The sequence below is a fragment of the Nyctereutes procyonoides genome, unplaced genomic scaffold (genome assembly GCF_905146905.1).
Source record: "Nyctereutes procyonoides isolate TBG_1078 unplaced genomic scaffold, NYPRO_anot_genome, whole genome shotgun sequence".
Taxonomy (NCBI): Eukaryota; Metazoa; Chordata; class Mammalia; order Carnivora; family Canidae; genus Nyctereutes; species Nyctereutes procyonoides.
Window position 1 is genome coordinate 64330320 of NW_026575046.1, and position 19212 is coordinate 64349531.

The 19212-nt window shown below is 37.3% G+C and overlaps 1 protein-coding gene across 4 annotated transcripts in view; it reads right to left on the minus strand.

The window, feature by feature from the left end:
* Window positions 1-83: 83 nt before the first annotated feature.
* Window positions 84-19212, minus strand: part of FAM149B1 (family with sequence similarity 149 member B1) — a 71391-nt gene continuing 52262 nt past the window's right edge. For 3 of the 4 annotated variants that reach the window (XM_055324944.1, XM_055324947.1, XM_055324946.1), the window contains 7 exons: window positions 12532-12656; window positions 10655-10761; window positions 8094-8318; window positions 5936-6056; window positions 5561-5686; window positions 2833-2911; window positions 84-1744 (listed from right to left, as the gene is read on the minus strand). In XM_055324944.1, the coding sequence (XP_055180919.1) occupies window positions 1662-1744; window positions 2833-2911; window positions 5561-5686; window positions 5936-6056; window positions 8094-8318; window positions 10655-10761; window positions 12532-12656 (866 nt within the window). In that variant the 3' untranslated portion in view covers window positions 84-1661. The remainder of the gene's footprint in view (window positions 1745-2832; window positions 2912-5560; window positions 5687-5935; window positions 6057-8093; window positions 8319-10654; window positions 10762-12531; window positions 12657-19212) is intronic. The other variant, XM_055324945.1, reaches the window with a different exon arrangement.

Consider the following 19212-nt stretch of genomic DNA (forward strand, 5'->3'; position numbering starts at 1 on the left):
AGAAAAACTATGGATGCTGTTCAGAGAAGAGAGAAGAAAGTAAACTGAGTCAGCTTTATGATAGGTAGCCAGATTTACATAACATACAGAGAAGTTGTCCTGCCTGTAACTATTGAATGTCTGTCCTTAGGTGCAGATCTTGTTTGAACTTGCTTCCTCCTCTATAAAAAGGTGTGGGAAGTTGGGCTAAATGACTTCTTAGAGGCTTCTTCTGACTCCTTTAACTTTGAAAGGCAGCCATCTTGATCCATCAGTTTGTTATCATGCACTTATGGTATTGATTTGTGAGAATAATGCAGGGATGTTTACTTACATTTAGTTGAATTGGTGTGTACTCATTGGAATATATGGAAATTTTTTTGGCAACTGATCAACTTAAAATCTCTGAATTACAGACTTATATATTCAATACCATATGCATAAAACAACCCTTGTGTTACTGAGTTTTATGTATGATAATTTATCTGAGGTAAGCACATGACACAGTCTGTGATTACAGATTAAAAAATACTTTTTAATTGTATTAAAATATAATTTAATGCACGTTGTTTGAAGCATCTGTCTTCATATGATACATCTTGATATAATTAAAAAATTACCCGTTTATCCACTCTGAAGATTTACAGTACGATCTAAAACTGATATGATCATCAAAATTAAAGTTGAATGAAATTTAAATAGAATAAATTTAAGCTATAATTAAAACCACTGCTGCATTTATGAGTGTCCTCCCAAAAAGGTCCATGGTGAAATCAGAAGAATGCTGAAGGTTCTGTATTTCTGCTCTGAAGATATGTTTATACTAATTACCAGAGTTTCTGAAATTTTAAGGTATTGCTGGCTCACTAATCAATCCTATAAATTTTTAAGTTTACTTAGAGTTCAAGGAGAAAATTTGGTAAGGTGAGTTAAATATATATATATATGATTTCTAAAGTCCTGTAAGAAGAAAAGCATAATCTGATAGGAAGCAGGCATTGTGAGGTTGAGCTGTCCTATCCGAAAATAAATATACATTATGACTTATTACATATTACTTTATACCAGTATTCCACATTTGTATCTTTAGTTACTTAGCTCCTCCAAATCTCTTTGTAAGATTGGACATCTAAAGAGAAAGCTTTAGGAATGACTTCTGTTTGATAAGTAACTCAGATTTTTGACAGCTCTGTCTCCTAAAAATGCCTTAAAAATGAGTACAACTCTCCAGAAATTCATACAAGCAGAAGTATTCTGGAGCCATTGATAATATCAAACAATCATTTGCTGCTTTTTGTGTATGTATAGCCTCATAGAATCCTGTAATAATTGAACCTGATCATTGTTTTTTGTTTTTTGTTTTTTTTTTTAACCTGATCATTGTTAACAGACAACATGAGCAGTGATTTGGGGATAATTATTCATTCATTACATCTTTGGGTACAGATTTTACTGTCTAATAGAATAGGTTAACTTAATGCTGAAAGAAGACAGTAACTGGAGAGAGAAACAGTACCTATGTAATCTTTGGCAGATACTTTTTTTCTCAGTTATACCAGATTAACGCATCATGAAGATGGTTTTAAGTTGTCTCTTATATACAAGCTTTGCATCACAAGATGACTGAACGTTGATTCGTGAATTTTTCTCACGTGTTTCCTGCAGCCTGAAGCAGGTTCTTCTCATTTGCCCTGTGGTCCCTGCCTGGTTCTAGAGACTGGTCTACCTCTGTTTTGAGATTTTGTAGATCCATGTAACTGAGGACCTGTCAGACAAAGATGACATCATAGAGTAATGTTAGTAGACATTCTAGATTTGACCATCTCAAGTTCTATCTAAGGGCTCTTTTTGTTCCAATTATCAGTCAGACTTAAATTTGGAGACTGGGACTAAGTAGTAACGTATTTTCACCAAGACAATAAAAACTACATTTGCATTCTATCATGTAAATTCAAAACATCTATTAAGATATGAAACCTAGTTTTAGAGAAGAGCCCACTGATTAAAAAAAAAAAAAGACTATGTCTGACTTATCTAAATATTACGACTGACCATCAGTAAGGCTGAATGTAGTAACTAGCTCAGAGGCAGCATTGCTTCTCTATGAGGACTAATCCAGGGAAGAGTCTGTTGAAAGCATTCAGAGACTACCAAGCAATGCAATAGGAAATGAACAAGAGAATTCATTTGGATGACAGAGATGGTTTGAGGCAGATTAATTTTAACATACTTGATTAATCTTATTAACAGGAAATATTTAAACTGCTTAATACTTCCGAACTTCACCGACAACATCATGAGAATGACCGTGATGGTGATGAATTTATCTTTATAGGGAGAATTAAGATACTCTTAAACTTTCTACCCTCCTCTGAAAATACAATCTATTAGAATATGACTTAAAAATCAGAACAGTTAATGGGATGGACTCAGACTCAGCATGTCTTAACATTTTTAAATTTCTTTTCTTACCTTGGCCTAGCAGGTTAACTGACCAAAGTAGTTTATTCTATGGCAATATAGATTTTGCCTGCATAATAAAATCCGTGCAGTGTTTGAATGTTACCAAAATGACTTACTTAGCTTAAACTTATTAGATTGGAAAAAAAAAAAAAAAGTAGTTTGCCAGAGTGGTAAGAAGTTAATTTACATATGGAAAAACAAATCTGGAACATGGCTGTGAGCAATAGAGGTCTCCTCTATCTTTATTACTATCCCATTTCCAAAAGGAATTTGAGGTGAGTTACAATGATGTAGGGGAACAATATAATAAAATCCGGAGGGAGGGAAAATAAACCTAGAACAAAGGCAGCATCTTAACATAGTCACATAAAATAAGAGCCATGGTCCTACCTGTCACTGCAGATCCCCTACCAGGTCGGGCCTGATGAGGATACTCAACGGCACAAGAATGATGGTACTGTGTATCTGGCTGCAGAAACAAAGAAAAGATGACACACTTCTTACAATGTGACATTTCCCAAAGGATAATATATTAGTAGTATGTTTACAAGGGAAAACCTTGAAATCAGACAGTATTGTAAATGGCATTGTCTGCCAATCTGAGGGACAAGTTGGCTGAGTACACTCTTGTACATCAAGTAAAAAAAATCGCAAGCCAGGGACGCCTGGGTGGCTCAGCGGTTGAGCATCTGCCTTTGGCTCAGGGCGTAATCCTGGAGTCCTGGGATCGAGTCCCACATCAGGCTTCCTGCATGGAGCCTGCTTCTGTCTGCCTATGTCTCTGCCTCTCTCTCTGTCTCTCATGATAAATGCATAACATCTTTTAAAAATTTTAGCACTTAAAAATAATCCACATGGTTTAATATTTCTAAGCATTTATAATTGGCTGCCAAGGAAATTTTATCTAATTTCAACAATCTGCTGTTTAAAACAACAGAATGGAGCCTTTTCAGCAACACAGATACCCATCACTTCACCTCCATACTTGAAATGAGACTCAATATGAAACCCAAACATTTCAGAATTATTTCTAGGAATTTAAAGATTTTCAGAACAGCTGAAATAATGAAATGCAAATATCAAAAAAAGTTGTGAATGCCGTCCTGCTGGTGCTTCTGGAATAAAAATTACCCCTCTCCGTTCTCTGTCAGAGCAATGCAATCAAGAGATTTCAAGAATTTTTTTTTATGGTGAAGCCCCCCCCTTTTTTTTATTGGGGTCACCAAACTTCTTTATAGAGGGCCAAAAAGTAGATATTTTAGGCTTTGTGGTACATACTGTTGCAGCTATTCAACTCTGCTGTTGTGATGGGAAAGCAGTCATGATATGTAAGCAAATGAGTATGGTAGCTCTACAGAAACAGGAATTTTTGTGGTAAGCCAGATGTCTCATACCAACGGTTTGCTGACCCCTCTTCTAGAGGAGAACACCAGGGGGAGCTGAGTGCTAGTCTGGAAGTGCCCCGCCAAGAGCTCCAATCTAGTGCTCTGAGTACCCTGAGCTGTCAACTCCTCTCCCTTTGCATGTCAGCACATTAGGAGAGAAATAGCTAAGGAAAGAAATTCTTGCATTGTTATAAACATCAGAAAAAAGAAACTGTCTTAATGTGTTAGTTTAATTCCTAAGGCAACCAAAAATTAAATGTTTTATAGAGAATCTAGCTGTAGAATATAATCAAACACTGCTCAACAAATGCTCTGAATTAAATTACGAGAAGATGGATTAATAGAGGTTTTCAAGCTTTCTAGGGTTCACATTAAGATTCAGAAATGCTCACATTTTCCTTTAGCTCCTGTTTTGGTGAATCTTCCCCTAAATAAAGCATCTTGAGGTCTGTTGAATAGTGCCCCTGACCCCCAATCCCCTATCCCCACCAAAATTTATGCCTATCTGGAACCTGTGCATTTTACTTTATTTGGAAATAGGATCTTTGCAGATGTAATCAAGGTAAAATGAAGTCAGATTAGAGTTAGCCATAAATTCAGTGATTGGTATCTTTATAAGAGGGAAATTTGGACACAAACATACAGGGAAGACGGCTATGTGAAGGCAGAGGCGGAAATTGGAGTGATGTAGCTGCGGGCCAAGGAGTACCAAGGATTGCTGGCAACCACCAGAAGCCAAGAAGAGATAAGAAAACCTCCTCCCTAGAACCTGCAGAGGGAACATGGTTCTGCTGACACCTTGTTTGGACTTCTAGGCCCTGGAAATGACAATAAATTTCTGTTGTTTGAAGCCACCCAGTCTGTGGTAGTTTGTTATGGTAGGCCTAGGAACTTAACATGCTGTCTCATTAATTTGTTCTCACCACTCTCAGTGGTGGACTGTATGGTGCTTTAGGCTGATAGAATTCACCAGTTAGAAGTTGGAATAAGTGGGCTTCAGATACCACCATCCTGGAAAGTGGTATAGGATTGGAGGTCCCTGGCTTCTGGGCACTGAGTGGTTCCAGATCCCCAAGCTCTTCAAGCCGCCTTGCCACAAAGCAGATGAAGTGGGGTTGAGTACGGTCAGTGCATGACCTCCAATCTCCCAATAAGCTTTTTTCTATTACTTGCTTAAAAGTAAAAGGGCCAGTAAATGGACATTAAAATGGTAAGGCGATTTGAGCATCTCATCTCAAACACCAATTTAAAAAAAGATGAAAGTCCTGACTTGGCATCCATCAGTCCACATAATTTGATACCACTTTTGGTGTAACTCCATAAGAGCAGTGTTAGAGAAGGAGTTATGCTGATTTGATGTACTGGAGTTGAATTTCTTCTTCTTCTTCTTCTTCTTCTTCTTCTTCTTCTTCTTCTTCTTCTTCTTCTTCTTCTTCTTCTTCTTCTTTTGCTTATTCTCAGGAATATTAACATTTAACAATTTAAATTGTTTAGAATTTGTGACTTATGTATAAGGCATTTTACCATTTTCATTTTACCTTATTACTTTTCTTATTTTCAATGGCAGAGACCAGTCAGAATTTCAATAAAATGTACTTACAACACTATTTTTATTGTTAAGAGTCTCTGCTTTTATTCTTGGTTGGTTAAGGCGCTATGTGAAACCTAAAGTCTGCCAAACTAGTTTTTTTCTTTCCCCAGCTGTCAAGACAATAGAGGAAGTATGTCCCTACCAAAAATGACTGAGTTGTGTTGGGCCTGGAGAAAAAGTCAGGTAATAGGAGCCTCTCCTGGGGCTGCTGATAGTTAGGCTCATCCACCACAGCACTTCGAGCTCGATTGGAGTCACCATGGGTTTTCTACAGGAGAGACAAAAATTATAGAAACTGTTAAAACAACTTGTAGCAAAAGCTATGCATGTCCTCCATCAACCCAAGTAGGTATGGTAACTGCAGGCCAAGCAGCTCCAGTTCCATTGTCAGAGTTAGGATTCAGTTTGTACTTCTGACAAAAGGTATTATAAATCAATTCCAGAACAATGAACCCTGCAGAAGTACTGCCTATGAGGTTTTATCAACACATGGAAAAGCAGGAGGAGAAAGACGTACCGTTTGTCTTTGTGGCCCCACAGAGCTCAAGTGTTCCACTTCAGCTGTCCCAATAGGGGGCAGCAGATTGTTTCGACTCAGGGGCATTGGTGAGGGAGAGGAGAGCGAGTCCTGGGCTGGGCTGCAGATCCCACCAGCAAACACCAAGATATGAAAAACACAAAGTTACAACAATGCAAGCAAGCTGATTTAGAATCAAATAAATGAGGGAGATGAGTTTAATGTCCTGCACAGAATGCTTTAAGTTGCCTATGTTCTTAAGCAGTCGCAGGATTTTGGAAAATTAGAGTTTGGGGGATTTTTTCATAGTATTTTCTGATTTTTGTTGAAACTTTTATTTTGGGCACACAGCAGAAGTTGACCCTTTGTCTCACAGAATGCTGGACAAAAGCAGTTTTCCCTGTCTGGTGTTAACACTGGGTGTTAACCTATCAAGGATTTGTAATTTCACATCTGGTGGAATTCTCCACAGTTCTGGGACTTTTGGTTCTTTTCAGTAATAACAGTAGTCCTTCCTTATCTACTGTTTTGCTTTCCATGATTTCAGTTACCCGTGGTCACTGAGGTCCAGAAGTAGATGATCCTCATTCTGACGTATTGTTGGAAGGTCACGAGTAGCCTAATGCTGCATCACAGTCCCTCCATCATTAACCTCACTTCATCTCATCACGTAGACATTTTATCATCTCACATCATCACAAGAAGAGGAGGAATAAGTGTGGTACAGTAAGATACTATGACAGACCACATTCACATAAATTTTACTCCAGTATATTATACTTGTTCCATTTTATTATTACTGTTAATCTCCTGTACATAATTTGGAAGTTAAACTTTATCATAGGTATGCAGAAGAAAAAACATGTAAGGTTTGGTACTATCCACAGTTTCAGATATCCACTGGGGGTTTTGAAACCTATACCCTTGGATAGGAGGACTATTGTAATTAGGATTCCCAGGCAAAGTTCCTAAATGTTCCTTTTATGGTATTTCTAGTGGTTTGTAGCATTACTCCTACTCAAGACAGTACCTAAAAATCAATGATACTTTCATGTCCCAAAAGAAAGAAGGTAACTGGGATCCCTGGGTGGCGCAGCGGTTTGGCGCCTGCCTTTGGCCCAGGGCGCGATCCTGGAGACCCGGGATCGAATCCCACATCGGGCTTCCGGTGCATGGAGCCTGCTTCTCCCTCTGCCTGTGTCTCTGCCTCTCTCGCTCTCTCTGTATGACTATCGTAAATTAAAAAAAAAAAAAAAAAAAAAAAGAAGGTAACTTGTTTCCGCTTTGAAGAAACTGTCAGAAGGTATGAGAGATTAATTATACCACAAGAGAGCTCTCTTCAAGTAAGTGAATCTATATATTAATACCAACATCAACATAAAATAGTAGGTAAGAAAAACCTCCAGTGTCCTGACAAAGACTTTTGGTTGTTAATGGACATTTCTTTTAGTGAATCTTTTGGGATAAATTAAAACAAACTGAAAAATCAAAGTCAAGAAATCACATGTGCTTGATTTAAAAGCTGAATTCATGATCTTGTACACTTGGTCATAGTCTTAGAATCATACATCCTAAGCTGTTTTGTGAATCAGCAACTAATGAAAGAATTTTATTTAAAAGTAGGCTTCTAAGTATTTTTTACAAGGCTCAGTGAATTAAAGGTGGCAAAAGGGAAGAAAATATGGTTAGTGTCATTTCCTAAGAAGTGCTAAGGGATATTTTCCCCAGTATATAGACAAGTACTTATTTGAGATTAAAATGTTATTGTCAATAGAGTGAGCAAATCCCAGTGGTCAGAAAAATATTAAAGGGGAGATAACTTATTTTGGGATGAATTTCACTGAGCATGTACTCGCTAAGGAAAATGTTTAATAAGATACATATATCTTACTTCCTTCGATCAGTGTCACTGAAGTATTCTAGCCAACATTTTATTTGTATAAGTAAAAATCTTTAACAGGAAGATCCAGTATCTGAATTGTATTCAAATTTAATCACATTTCTTTTTTGGATTTAAACCAGTGTACAGTCCATCATGAGAATATGCAATGATTAGTTTTTAGGCAAATGTTTTAGTCTTACACTTAAATTCATCCTCTCTATAAAGTTCTTCGTTAGTTTTATGACAGTTTCCAAAAATTCTGCTTTTCAAACCTACATTCGGGGTCCTCTGAGGATTTCTTCCATAGGTCTTGGCGTTCCAGCGCATGAATGGCTTGTGCTGATGGGATGAAGGGTACGTGGTGGAGGATTGCGTCTCCTGGCAGATTGTGCTGTGTATGACAGAGCCGATGTACTGAGCTCTAGGGCTCGATTTGGCCAATTTCGAGATGAAAGGATGGTACTGGATCCAGGTCTCATAAGTAACTTGTCATCAAGATCTCTAGTGGCCAAATCAGAAACCAACAATGAAATGGACATTGCTTTGTATAGGGAAACAGGACTCAAAGGCTTAAACTATAAAATATATTCAACGGAGAATAAAGCAAAAGTAAATAACCTAGTTTACACAAGTCACGTAATCTAGTTTAGGCATGAGAACATGTTCTTAAAAGAAATACCTCATTTTAATTGTACAGGTAATTTACTAGAATGGAGATTTGGTGGGAAAGCTCATCCATTATTCACCAGGCATGACAGTCGCTTCTTCAGTGACAGTGAGGCTAACCTGAAGAGTACCTACTCTAGAATGCTTCCCAGAAGTTCATCCTAGGGACTGAGATCCCTACCGTATTTGAGGCATTCTTTGTGTTGAAGGAAATGCTTAGTTGAAAGGCAAATAACTGCTGCTTAGGAAGTGTGGCACTAGCGAGGTTCCTACTAGAAGAGGAAAATACTGAGCTCATTGGAGCCTGCAGGCATGGGGATTGGGTTCCTTGGAAAGCTGGAAACTTGTAGACAAAGGATCCAGAGCCTCATGCTGCCCAGGGCACTAGGACTACGGTAGATCAGTTTGCATAAGCAACTGAAATACAACTTTTCTGTAAGTACTCTGGTAAATAGAATACCATGCCCAAACAATTAAGTAGCTTAAACTCTGCCCTACAGACTCAGGTTTTTATTTTTGTTTTTTAAGCAGAGGAGATATTTCTGTTGTAAGACCCCTGAGAGACAGTATTTGGACAAGGAAATGGAGGGAAAGTGAAAGAATTAAGCTCTGCTACATGCTCTTTTGGCTTTTAGCAAGTTCCTCAAACTTGGTGACTGCTTTGGTCCTCTAGTGCAAAATATACCTCAGCATTTGGAGGACCTTGAAGGGAGAATACCTACCAAGAAATGGAACTAAACCTTGAGTGTCAGTCACAGAGGTCGTGCTGGCCTTCTACCACCCTAACCATTCACTTACTAGCCTTTTCTTTGCACACCCTAACTGCTTTCTATTACAGTAGCTTTAGGACTTAGCTGCTCCATGCTTATCTTTATTTTGTCTTCGGGACTACTCAGTCATAATCCTGGATTCAGTTATCACCTTTAGCCAGGTGACTTCTAGATCAATCTCCAAATCTGATGTCTTCCATGTTTCCAGTGAGATGGCTTGGCACTGTAAACTCAACACACCCCAAACCAAATGTATCTTTACCCTACAACAAACTTCCCTTGAGCTTTGAAATCTCAGAGCTGATTCTGGTTCCTCTATTTTTATAGAATCTGTCTTCTGGTGTGAATGTCTTCTAAAATATTCCATTCCTTTCTTATTCTTTGCTACAACTTGAGTATAGGCTTTTAGTAGCTCATGCTTGAACTCCTATATTAGACTCTTTACCTTCAGTTCCTCCTTCTTCAATCCAGTCTGTGTTCTTCTGCTATAAAATCTCTTTCAGATTCCTGACTTAAATACATGTGCTGCCCAAGTGAAATTGGGAAGTGTCAAATGGCATAATTACTTAAGAAAACTGTATGGAAGTTTCTTACAAAGTTAAACATACACTTACCCAAGAAAAATGAAGACCATGCAAGAATATATTTATGGTGCCTTTATGCATTAGAGCCACAATCTGGAAACACTCCAAATGTTCATTAACAGGAGAATAGATAAATCGTAGTATGTTTTTACAATAGAATATTATTTATTAATAAAAGAGAAGGTCACATGCCACAACATGCATGAATGGATCTCAAAAACATGGCATTCAAAACTGTCCAGTCTGGTCCCAACCTTCATTAATTTCTGTCTTCTTTCCACTACTCACACCATGATCTATTTTAATTCTGGAAGATGGCCCATGATCTTTGGTCAGAAGCATTAAAATTCTGACCTCTTTTCTTACTGTAGCAAAACTGGTCTGCTTTCCCTTCTAAAGAGTCTGTATTTTTTGCCTCCAAATCTTTTCCCACACCATTCCTTCTATCTAGAATAGTCATGTTGCTCTTCTCTGCTTATCCAAACTCCCATTTTGAAGGAAAAGTTCATACTATAGTTACCCACCAAAATGCCTCACTTCTTTGGGACTGCCATGCATTCACTCTGGGTACCACACACTTGACATTCAGTCACAAAAATGCACTATTTGGTTGAGTCTCTTTTTACCCATGTCTGTCTTCTCTTTCCAGTTACATTATCAGAAACCATTTCCCTTTAATGTTTTTACTCCCCAGATGTCTCTTTGATTGCTTGGTATGTACTCAATATATGTATGATGATTTGACTGATTTATCTTTCCTTCTATTTCTCAGTGATCTACATAAATTCTAAAGTCTTAAAAATTTTACATTTCTTACAGTAGCTTGTCCATTAGGGAGAGATTTCTTGGCTGTAGAGGCATCCCATGAACCAAGAGACCATTCACATTTGGCTGATGACCACTTGCCGCTTGACAGAGATTCATCTATATGTCAAAAGAAAATGTTACTTGGTTGGTGAAGACATTTCCTGGGTTTCCCAACTTTGCCAAATTTTCAAATTAGATCATCTGTACATTCTTCTATTCCCCCCGCAGCTGAAGCCCCAAGTCCACTGTCAAGATGACCAGTCCAAGTCCTTTTCTCTTCATTTCTAAGTGACTGCAGGTAGGGGAAGCCTGATCAACTGAGATGAAAGCAGTTAACAGCCACTCTGATAGGGGAGAGAGAACTTCATTCCTATCATTATTTACATTACATTAGGGGGAAAAAAAACCCTACAAAATATGGAACAAATATAGGAAAAAAAAACTAGAGTAAACTCAGACATAATCTCTTTCATCAAACAATCTTATTTATGCTCTACACTAATGCTTTTCTTTCATGAGCAGTCATGACCTCAATTCTGAAGCCTCTTATTAGCAAGAGTTCATCTTATCCTAGTGTTAGAAGGACTTAATCTTCCTTGGACTGACATTGCCACCTTGGGGTGCTATTGATTTTCTGTCAGATCATCAGTTCAGTGCCCTTTCTGGCCATCTCCTCCTCTGCCATACCACGCATTTTCCTCCTATTTTCTCTCAGAAATATTTGAATTAATCCTTTTCCTTCCTTTGGTTATTAATAGCCAGAAACATTTAGGTTATTCATTACTTAGGCTACCTAACCCATAGATCACTTCATGTTAGAAGTATTTTATTACCACCGAAGGAGCATTAGTTCACCAACTAATCCTCCAGTGTAATAAGATATAGATGGGCCTTGCTGGTTTTATTTTTAAATAAACCCTTTGTAAATCCAGCAGCACAATATCAGGCCAGGATACAAAGCAAATACTAGATCTGGTAGTAAAGCCCAGTGTTGATGAGCATGTCTCAAGGGTTAGGACTCTCCCTCATTCTCTCTCTCTCTCTCTCTTTTTTGCCACAAGTAACACTGGGAAACTATTAGGAAACAGCCTAGATAAGTCATTACACAGTCATGAAATCAGGCTCATCAGCCTTCTGCAAGAAATGGCTATGTTTATGCTTGTCCACGGACTTAACTGGGACTTCTTCCTTCCTTTGGTTTGCCTTTTATGCCTCAGTTATAATGAGTACAAAACCCCCCCAAAAGCAAAAAAGTCAACAGATTGAAATATCAAAAATAAAAACCAGGTAGGCTGAGATAAAAGAAAAAGGAACCAAATGGACAAAATCATAGGATGTTAAGGCCTCAGAAGATCTGAGGATTGTTCCCCTTTCAGTCATATCCTTTATTCTTCCCCAAACAGAATTAGGCTACCACATAGCTATTTCTACATTACATGACATATGGATGACTTTTAAAAAGAGCTGACTGAAAATGATCAACCCTAATTTGCTATTAATTTTTTTAAAAATTTCCTTGAGAGAGAGCGCGTGTGTGCAAGCAAGAGCTGGAGGAGGGGAGAAGGGTGAGAGAATGTTAAGCAGGCTCCACACCCAGTGCGGAGCCTGCCATGGCTCTTGATCACACCACCCTGAGATCATGACTGAACTGAAATCAAGAGTCAGATGCTCAACCGACTGAGCCACCCAGGCGCCTTGCTATTAATTTTTAAACTGAAATTAAACATCAGTGCAGAGTCACTGGATTATTGTGATAAACACGTAACTCTACTGAAAAAAAAAAAAAACCCTGAATCCTACATAATAAAATTAAAGCAAATAACTGAGCAAGCTGCTTCTGGCAAGAACAACCCTGGGTTCTCCAGGACTTCCCTGCACGGGGCTTACTGGGTTTGAGGTGATGGGCGGCACCTTCGACTGTGGCACTGGAGGGAAGACCAGAGGTTGTGGCTCATTCAGCACACGGGGGCTTCCTGAAGCTGGTCTGGAGATGGCAGCCGTGCTCTCATCATCTGAGCAAAGGAGCAGAGTCTATAAGCCATGGGTATCTTCGGATTCAGAGCAAGACAGTGAAAAAAATTTTTCCCCAAGAATTCATAATCTAAGCCTTCAATCACTTTTGCAGCCCAATTCATACCACCCTCATGTAGAAAAAAACCCATTTAGGAAGTTAGTTTAAAGTGGTTTCTGAGGCTCATGAGGCCTATTGGTACCTGGCAGAAGGAAAAAGATCTCTGGAGTAAAGCTGTCCCATAGAACACCTGGAGTTATAATATAATGGCTTCTGGCCGCATGTGGCACTAGAGCCCTTAAGATCTGACTCGTTATTGAGGAACAGAATTTTAAATTTTAGTTAATTTTAATGAATAAAATGAATTTGACAAAATTTAAATAGCCAGATTTGGAAAAGAAAAACTACAAAAGAGAAAATTGCTAAAATAAAAAACAGAACTAATAGATTAGATACTGCTGAAGATGTTAGTGAACTGGAAGAAAAAGATGTGAAGAAATAATTCTGAATTCAATCCAGAGGAAAGATGAAAAATATGAACTGTACTCTAAAAAGTTAATTTTCCTGTATATAAATTATACCTTAGTTTTAAAAATGTACAAATAAAATCACAGTGAAACATCTTTTTACATGTTGACAATGAAATATTGATCAGTATCCTGATGAGATTGTCAACACAGGAACTTGTGTACTGTTAGTGGGCATGTAAAACTGGTACAGTCATGTTGGATAGTTTGGTGTGATCTAGTAAATTGAAGATACATATTCCCTAAGACCCAGCAACTCTATTCCTTTGTATATACCCTAGAGGAAATCTTGCACATGTGTACCAAGAGAAATGCTCAAGTTTTATAGCATCATTGATCATAATTGCAAAACACTGGATTTGAGGATTTTAGCACTTCTTACCATCAGTTATGGCTCCAAAGCACAACTCAAGATGAGGAACCATGTTTCTGAGTAGAATTAATATGCACTTTGGGTCTTCATTGTTTGTAAATCACTTATATTATCAGTACAGTAGTAAACCAAAATGTAAACCAAATCTTGACAAAAATATCCAGTGAACTTTGTTTCCCCATTAGCAAATTAGGGTTAATAGTAAAAATAATTATTCATTTTAATTAATTATATTATTAGTTTTTACTTTAAAATATTTTTTCATAATTTGGATTTTAAAACTGGCCTGATTAAAGTTTAAATGACTGTAAAAATAAAAGTTATAATAATGTTTATATTTTCTTTTTTTTAAGATTTTATTTATTCATGAGAGACACAGAGAGGTGCAGAGACACAGGCAGAGGGAGAAGCAGGCTCTATGCAGGGAGCCTGACATGGGACTTGATCCAGGGACTCCAGGATCAGGCCCTGGGCTGAGGCGGCACTAAACCACTGAGCCACCAGGGCTGCCCACGTTTATATTTTCTTAGCATTTTATATGCTTTTGGGTTACTGTTGACAAACCTTAAAATACCACAAGTAGTCATATGGTCCTATGCACTTTGGTTTTGTTCCTTACATAGGGGTAGAAAAAGTTGTTTTAGTGGTAGGGATAGGTTTGTACCAGCACCCACAGGTTGGCTCTGAGAGCAGCTAACCAACTGGTCCACACCAAAGCCCAAAATCCAAGAGTTCTCTTTCCATACTTGAAGATGTTATTTTACAAAAGTAATGATAATACCTAACATTTATTGCACTGTTCCATATTCCAGGAACCATTTTATATGCTTTAATGTAACTCATTTACTCCTTATACAACCCTATGCGATATTAGATTTGAGAGCAGGGATTGGCTAACTGTGGCCCATGCATGGGCCAGATATGATCCATTACCTGTTTATCTTACTGCAGTAAAATGAGCATAACATAAAAATTGCCACTTTAACCATTTTAAAGTGTGCAATTCAGTGGCACTGAGTACATACATAATGTGCAGCCATCACCACTCTAGTTCCTTAACTTTTTCATCACCCCAAAAGGAAATCTCATGTCCATTACCACTGTTACTTTTTATAAATAAAGTTTTAACAGCACTTTATTTTTATCACTGTATAATAGTCTCCTATGAATGTATCACATTGGACTGTTGAGGAACATTTGGGTAGTTTCAAGTTTATATTTTCCAGCATGTGGTACTATTACGGACTTTCTTTTTTAAAAGATTTTATTTATTTATTCTGAGAGAGAGAGAGAGAGAGAGATAGAGCAAGTGAGAGCGAGCGCACAAGCAGGCGGAAGAGCAGAGAGGGAAGGAGAAGAGGGCTCAATCCAAGGACTCCAGAATTATGACCTGAGCCAAAGGCAATTGCTTAACAGAGTAAGCCACCCAGGCTCCCCTATTATGGACATTCTTATGTATGTTTTAGTGAACATATATACTGAGCACATAAGAGTGTACACAGGCACATCCACCCATTGGTATATTGTTTATGGCTGCTTTCAAGGGCAGAGTTGAGTAATTGCAACAGACAGGATAGGATGAAATATTTACAACCCGTCTCTTTATACACAAAGTTTGGTGACTACTGTTTTAGGGGGTCAACTCACTAAATCAGTCCACCAAACCATATAGAGATCCTCCAGCTCCATTTCAAGATCAATTTCTTTTTTTTTTTAGACTTTAGGTTTAAAATCAAATAATACAATGAAATAACCTGAATTTATGGATGCACAGAAGAAATAAACTAAAAGGATATTAATTCACAGCCTAACCCCAGTAAATTGTGAAAGTTGAAATGAAAGTTCTCTCTGATATCTCAGTGGTGGATAGTGAAAATTGAGAATTCCTTTATTTAGCACCAGTGTTTATTATTACTGCAGTTCAGATATAACTGTGGACTTTATCATTTATCTGATATCTCCAAAAACTTAAACTGATATGATATAAACCAGTTTTTAAAGGTTTTTAGTTTTCTAATACCAGCTTTATTTAAATATTTTACTTATTTATTTGTTTGTTTATTTGTTTTTTTGAAAGAGAGAGAGAGAGAGAGCAAGCACAGCGGGGCAGGGTAGAGGGAGAGAGAGAATCCCAAGCAGACTCTCTACCGAGCAGGAGCTCTATGTGGGACTCAATCCCACAACCGTGAGATCATGAGTAGAAACCAAGAGTTGGACACTTAACTGACTGAGCCACCCAGGTGCACCTCCAATTCCAGCTTTAAAATAGAATTTGAAAAAAATAAAAATAAAAATAAATAAAAGAGAACTTGACATGCATACAACAGAGTGGCTTAAAAAAAAAAACCCACATAGACAGTATCAAGTGTAGCAAACATGGAACTCTCATACAATACTGGAGAGTGTAAATGGTTGTAGCCACTTTGGAAATTTTTTTGACAGTCCCCACTGAAGTAGGAATAGAATATTTTATGACCCAGCAGTGCTACTCCTATGTGTCTAGTACATATGTTCATCAAAAGATATGTACAGGAACATTCCTGACACCATATGCTGGCAAACATAAACTGCAAATTACTCAATATGATATAGTCATACAACAGAATATGATATAACAAGGAAACTATTGTTTCAAGCAAAACAATTGAATCTAACAATGTGAGTTTAAAAAGACATGCAAAATGATATATACTATAGGAGTCCATTCTTATAAAGTATAAGTTAGGATAGGGTTACTCTTAGGAGTTTAGGAGTTTAGGAAGTGATAGAGAAAGCATGAGAGGGGCTTGTTTAATGTTGGTAATGTTCTATTCTTGGTCTGGGTGCTGGTCACACATGTAGATTCATTTTTAAATTGAAAACTATTTAACATTAGCACAATGATTTGACAATTATGTAAATTTCAAAATGCTTGCCATGATAAGTGTAGTTAACATCTCTGACCATACAAAGTTATTACAGTATTATTGACTATATTCCCTGTGCTATACTTTTCATCTAAAGGATATACTTCTTTTATAACTGGAGGTTTGTATCTCTTATTCTCCTTCACCTATTTCATCTTTCCCCACCACCACCACTCTCCCCTCTGGCAACAACTATTTTGTTCTGTATGAGTTCTTTATATATTTTGGATATTAATCTCTTATTGAATATTATTTGCTATTATCTTCTCCCATTCAGTAAGCTGCCTTTTTAAAAAAATTTCCTTCACTGTGCAAAAGCTTCTTAGTTTGATATAGTCCCAGTTGTTTATTTTTGCTTTTTTTTTTCCTTCCTTGGGAGACATATCCAAAAATATTGCTGAGGCTGATGTCCCTGAGTTTACTGTATATATTTTCTTATAGGAGTTTTATGGTTTCAAGTATTATATGTAGGTCTTTAATCCATTCTGAGTTTATTTTTGTGTATGCAGTGAACTGTCTGGTTTTAGTCTTTCACATATAGCTGGTTCTGTTTTTCCAACACCATTTATTGAAGAGAGTGCCTTTTCCACATTGTATATTCTTGTCTCCTTCGTCATAGATTGACCATATAAACATGGGTTTATTTCTGGGTTCTTAATTCTGTTTCATTGATCTATGTGTTTTTGTGACAGTACTATGCTGTTTTGATTACTGTAGCTTCGTAATGTAGTTTGAATCCCGAGATTGTTATACCTCCAACTTTTGTTCTTATTTCTCAAATAGTCCGGGATTTCTGTGGTTCCATACAAATTTTAGAATTTTTCATTCTAGTTCTGTGAATAATGCTGTTAATTTTTTATAGGGATTGCCCTGAATCTGAAGATTACTTTGCATAATATGGATGCTTTAACAAAATTAATTCTTCAATCCATGAGCATGGATATATATCTTCCCATTTATGTGTGTCAACTTCAGTTTCTTTCATTAATGTCATACTTTTCAGAATACAAGTCTTTCAGCTCCTTCCCTAAATTTAGTCCTATGTATTTTTAATGAGATTTTCTTAATTTCTCATTCTGCTATTTTGTTACTAGTATTTAGAAATTTAACAGATTTCTGTATATTGATTTGTATCTTGCAACTTTACTGAATTCATTTATTCTAAAGGTTTTTGCTGGGGTCTTTAGGTTTTTGTGTTGTTTTTTTTTTAAAGCGGTATGTCATCTGCAAATAGTGACAGTTTTCCTTGTTCCTTTCCAGTTGGGATGCCATTTTTTTCCTTGTCTGATTGTTGTGGCCAGGTCTTTCAGTACTATGTTAAATAAAAACAGGAAGAGTGGACATCCTTATCTTGTTTTTGATCTTAGAAGGAAAGCTTTCATATTTTCACCATTGAGTATGATGTTAGCTGTGAGTTTGACATATATGGTCTTTATTTTGTTGAGGTATGTTTCTTCTCTACCCATGTTATTGAGTTTTTATCATGACTGGATGTTGGATTTTGTCAAATGCTTTTCTGCATCAAGATCTTCATGTGATTTTTATTCTTCATTTTGTCAGTGTGTTATATCACATTGATTTGTGGACGTTGAACAATTCTTGCATCACTGGAATAAATCCCACTTGATCTTGGTGAATGATTCTTTTAACGTATTTTCTTAAAGATTTATTTTATTTTATTTTATTTATTTTTTAAAACATTTTTATTTGTTTTTATTTTTTTTTTTTATTTATGATAGTCACGGAGAGAGAGAGAGAGGCGCAGAGACATAGGCAGAGGGAGAAGCAGGCTCCATGCACCAGGAGCCCGATGTGGGATTCGATCCTGGGTCTCCAGGATCGCGCCCTGGGCCAAAGGCAGGCGCCAAACCGCTGCGCCACCCAGGGATCCCAGATTTATTTATTTTAGAGAGAGAGAGTGTGTGTCCACAAGCTGGGAGAGGAGCAGAGAGAGAGAGAGGGAGAGAATCTCAGGCAGATTCCCTGCTGAGTGTGGAGCCCAACACAGGGCTTGATCTCACCATTCCCCAATCATGACCTGAGCTGAAATCAAGAGTTGGATGCTTAAGCCACCCAGGTGCCCCTATTTTAATGTATTTTTATGTTCAGTTGCTAATATTTTGTTGAAGATTTTGCACCTATGTTCATTAGGGATATTGGTCTGTAATCTTATTGTTTTGTATGTCTTTGCCTTGTTTTGGTATCAGGATAATGCTGATCTCATAGAGTGAACTTGGAAGCATTCTTTCCTATTCTATTTTTTGGGATAGGGTTTTTATTTTATTTTATTTTATATTTTATTTTATTATTTTATTTTATTTTATTTTTATTTTATTTTGAGAGAGAGAGTGGAAGAGGGAGAGAGAAAATCCCAAACAGGTTCTGCACAGCTCTGTCCAGTGAAGAGCTTGATGTGGGGTTTGATTCTATAACCCTGAACTCATGACCTGAGCTGAAATCAAGAGTCAGATGTCCAACTGATTGAGCCACTGAGGCATGCTGAGAGGGATAGGTTTTAACTAGAATTCACCTGTGAAGCATAATGTCCCAGACTTTTCTTGGGAATTTTGTTGTTTTCAAGATCTGCTCTTTATTTTTTAAAAATTTTAAAAATTTATTTTAGAGGGAGAGTGTGAGTGGGGAGGAACAGAGGGACAGGGAGCGTGAGAGAGAACCCTCAAGCAGTCTCTCTGTTGAGCATAGAGCCCAGTGAGGGGCTCAATCTCACAATCTTGAAGTCATGACTTGGAC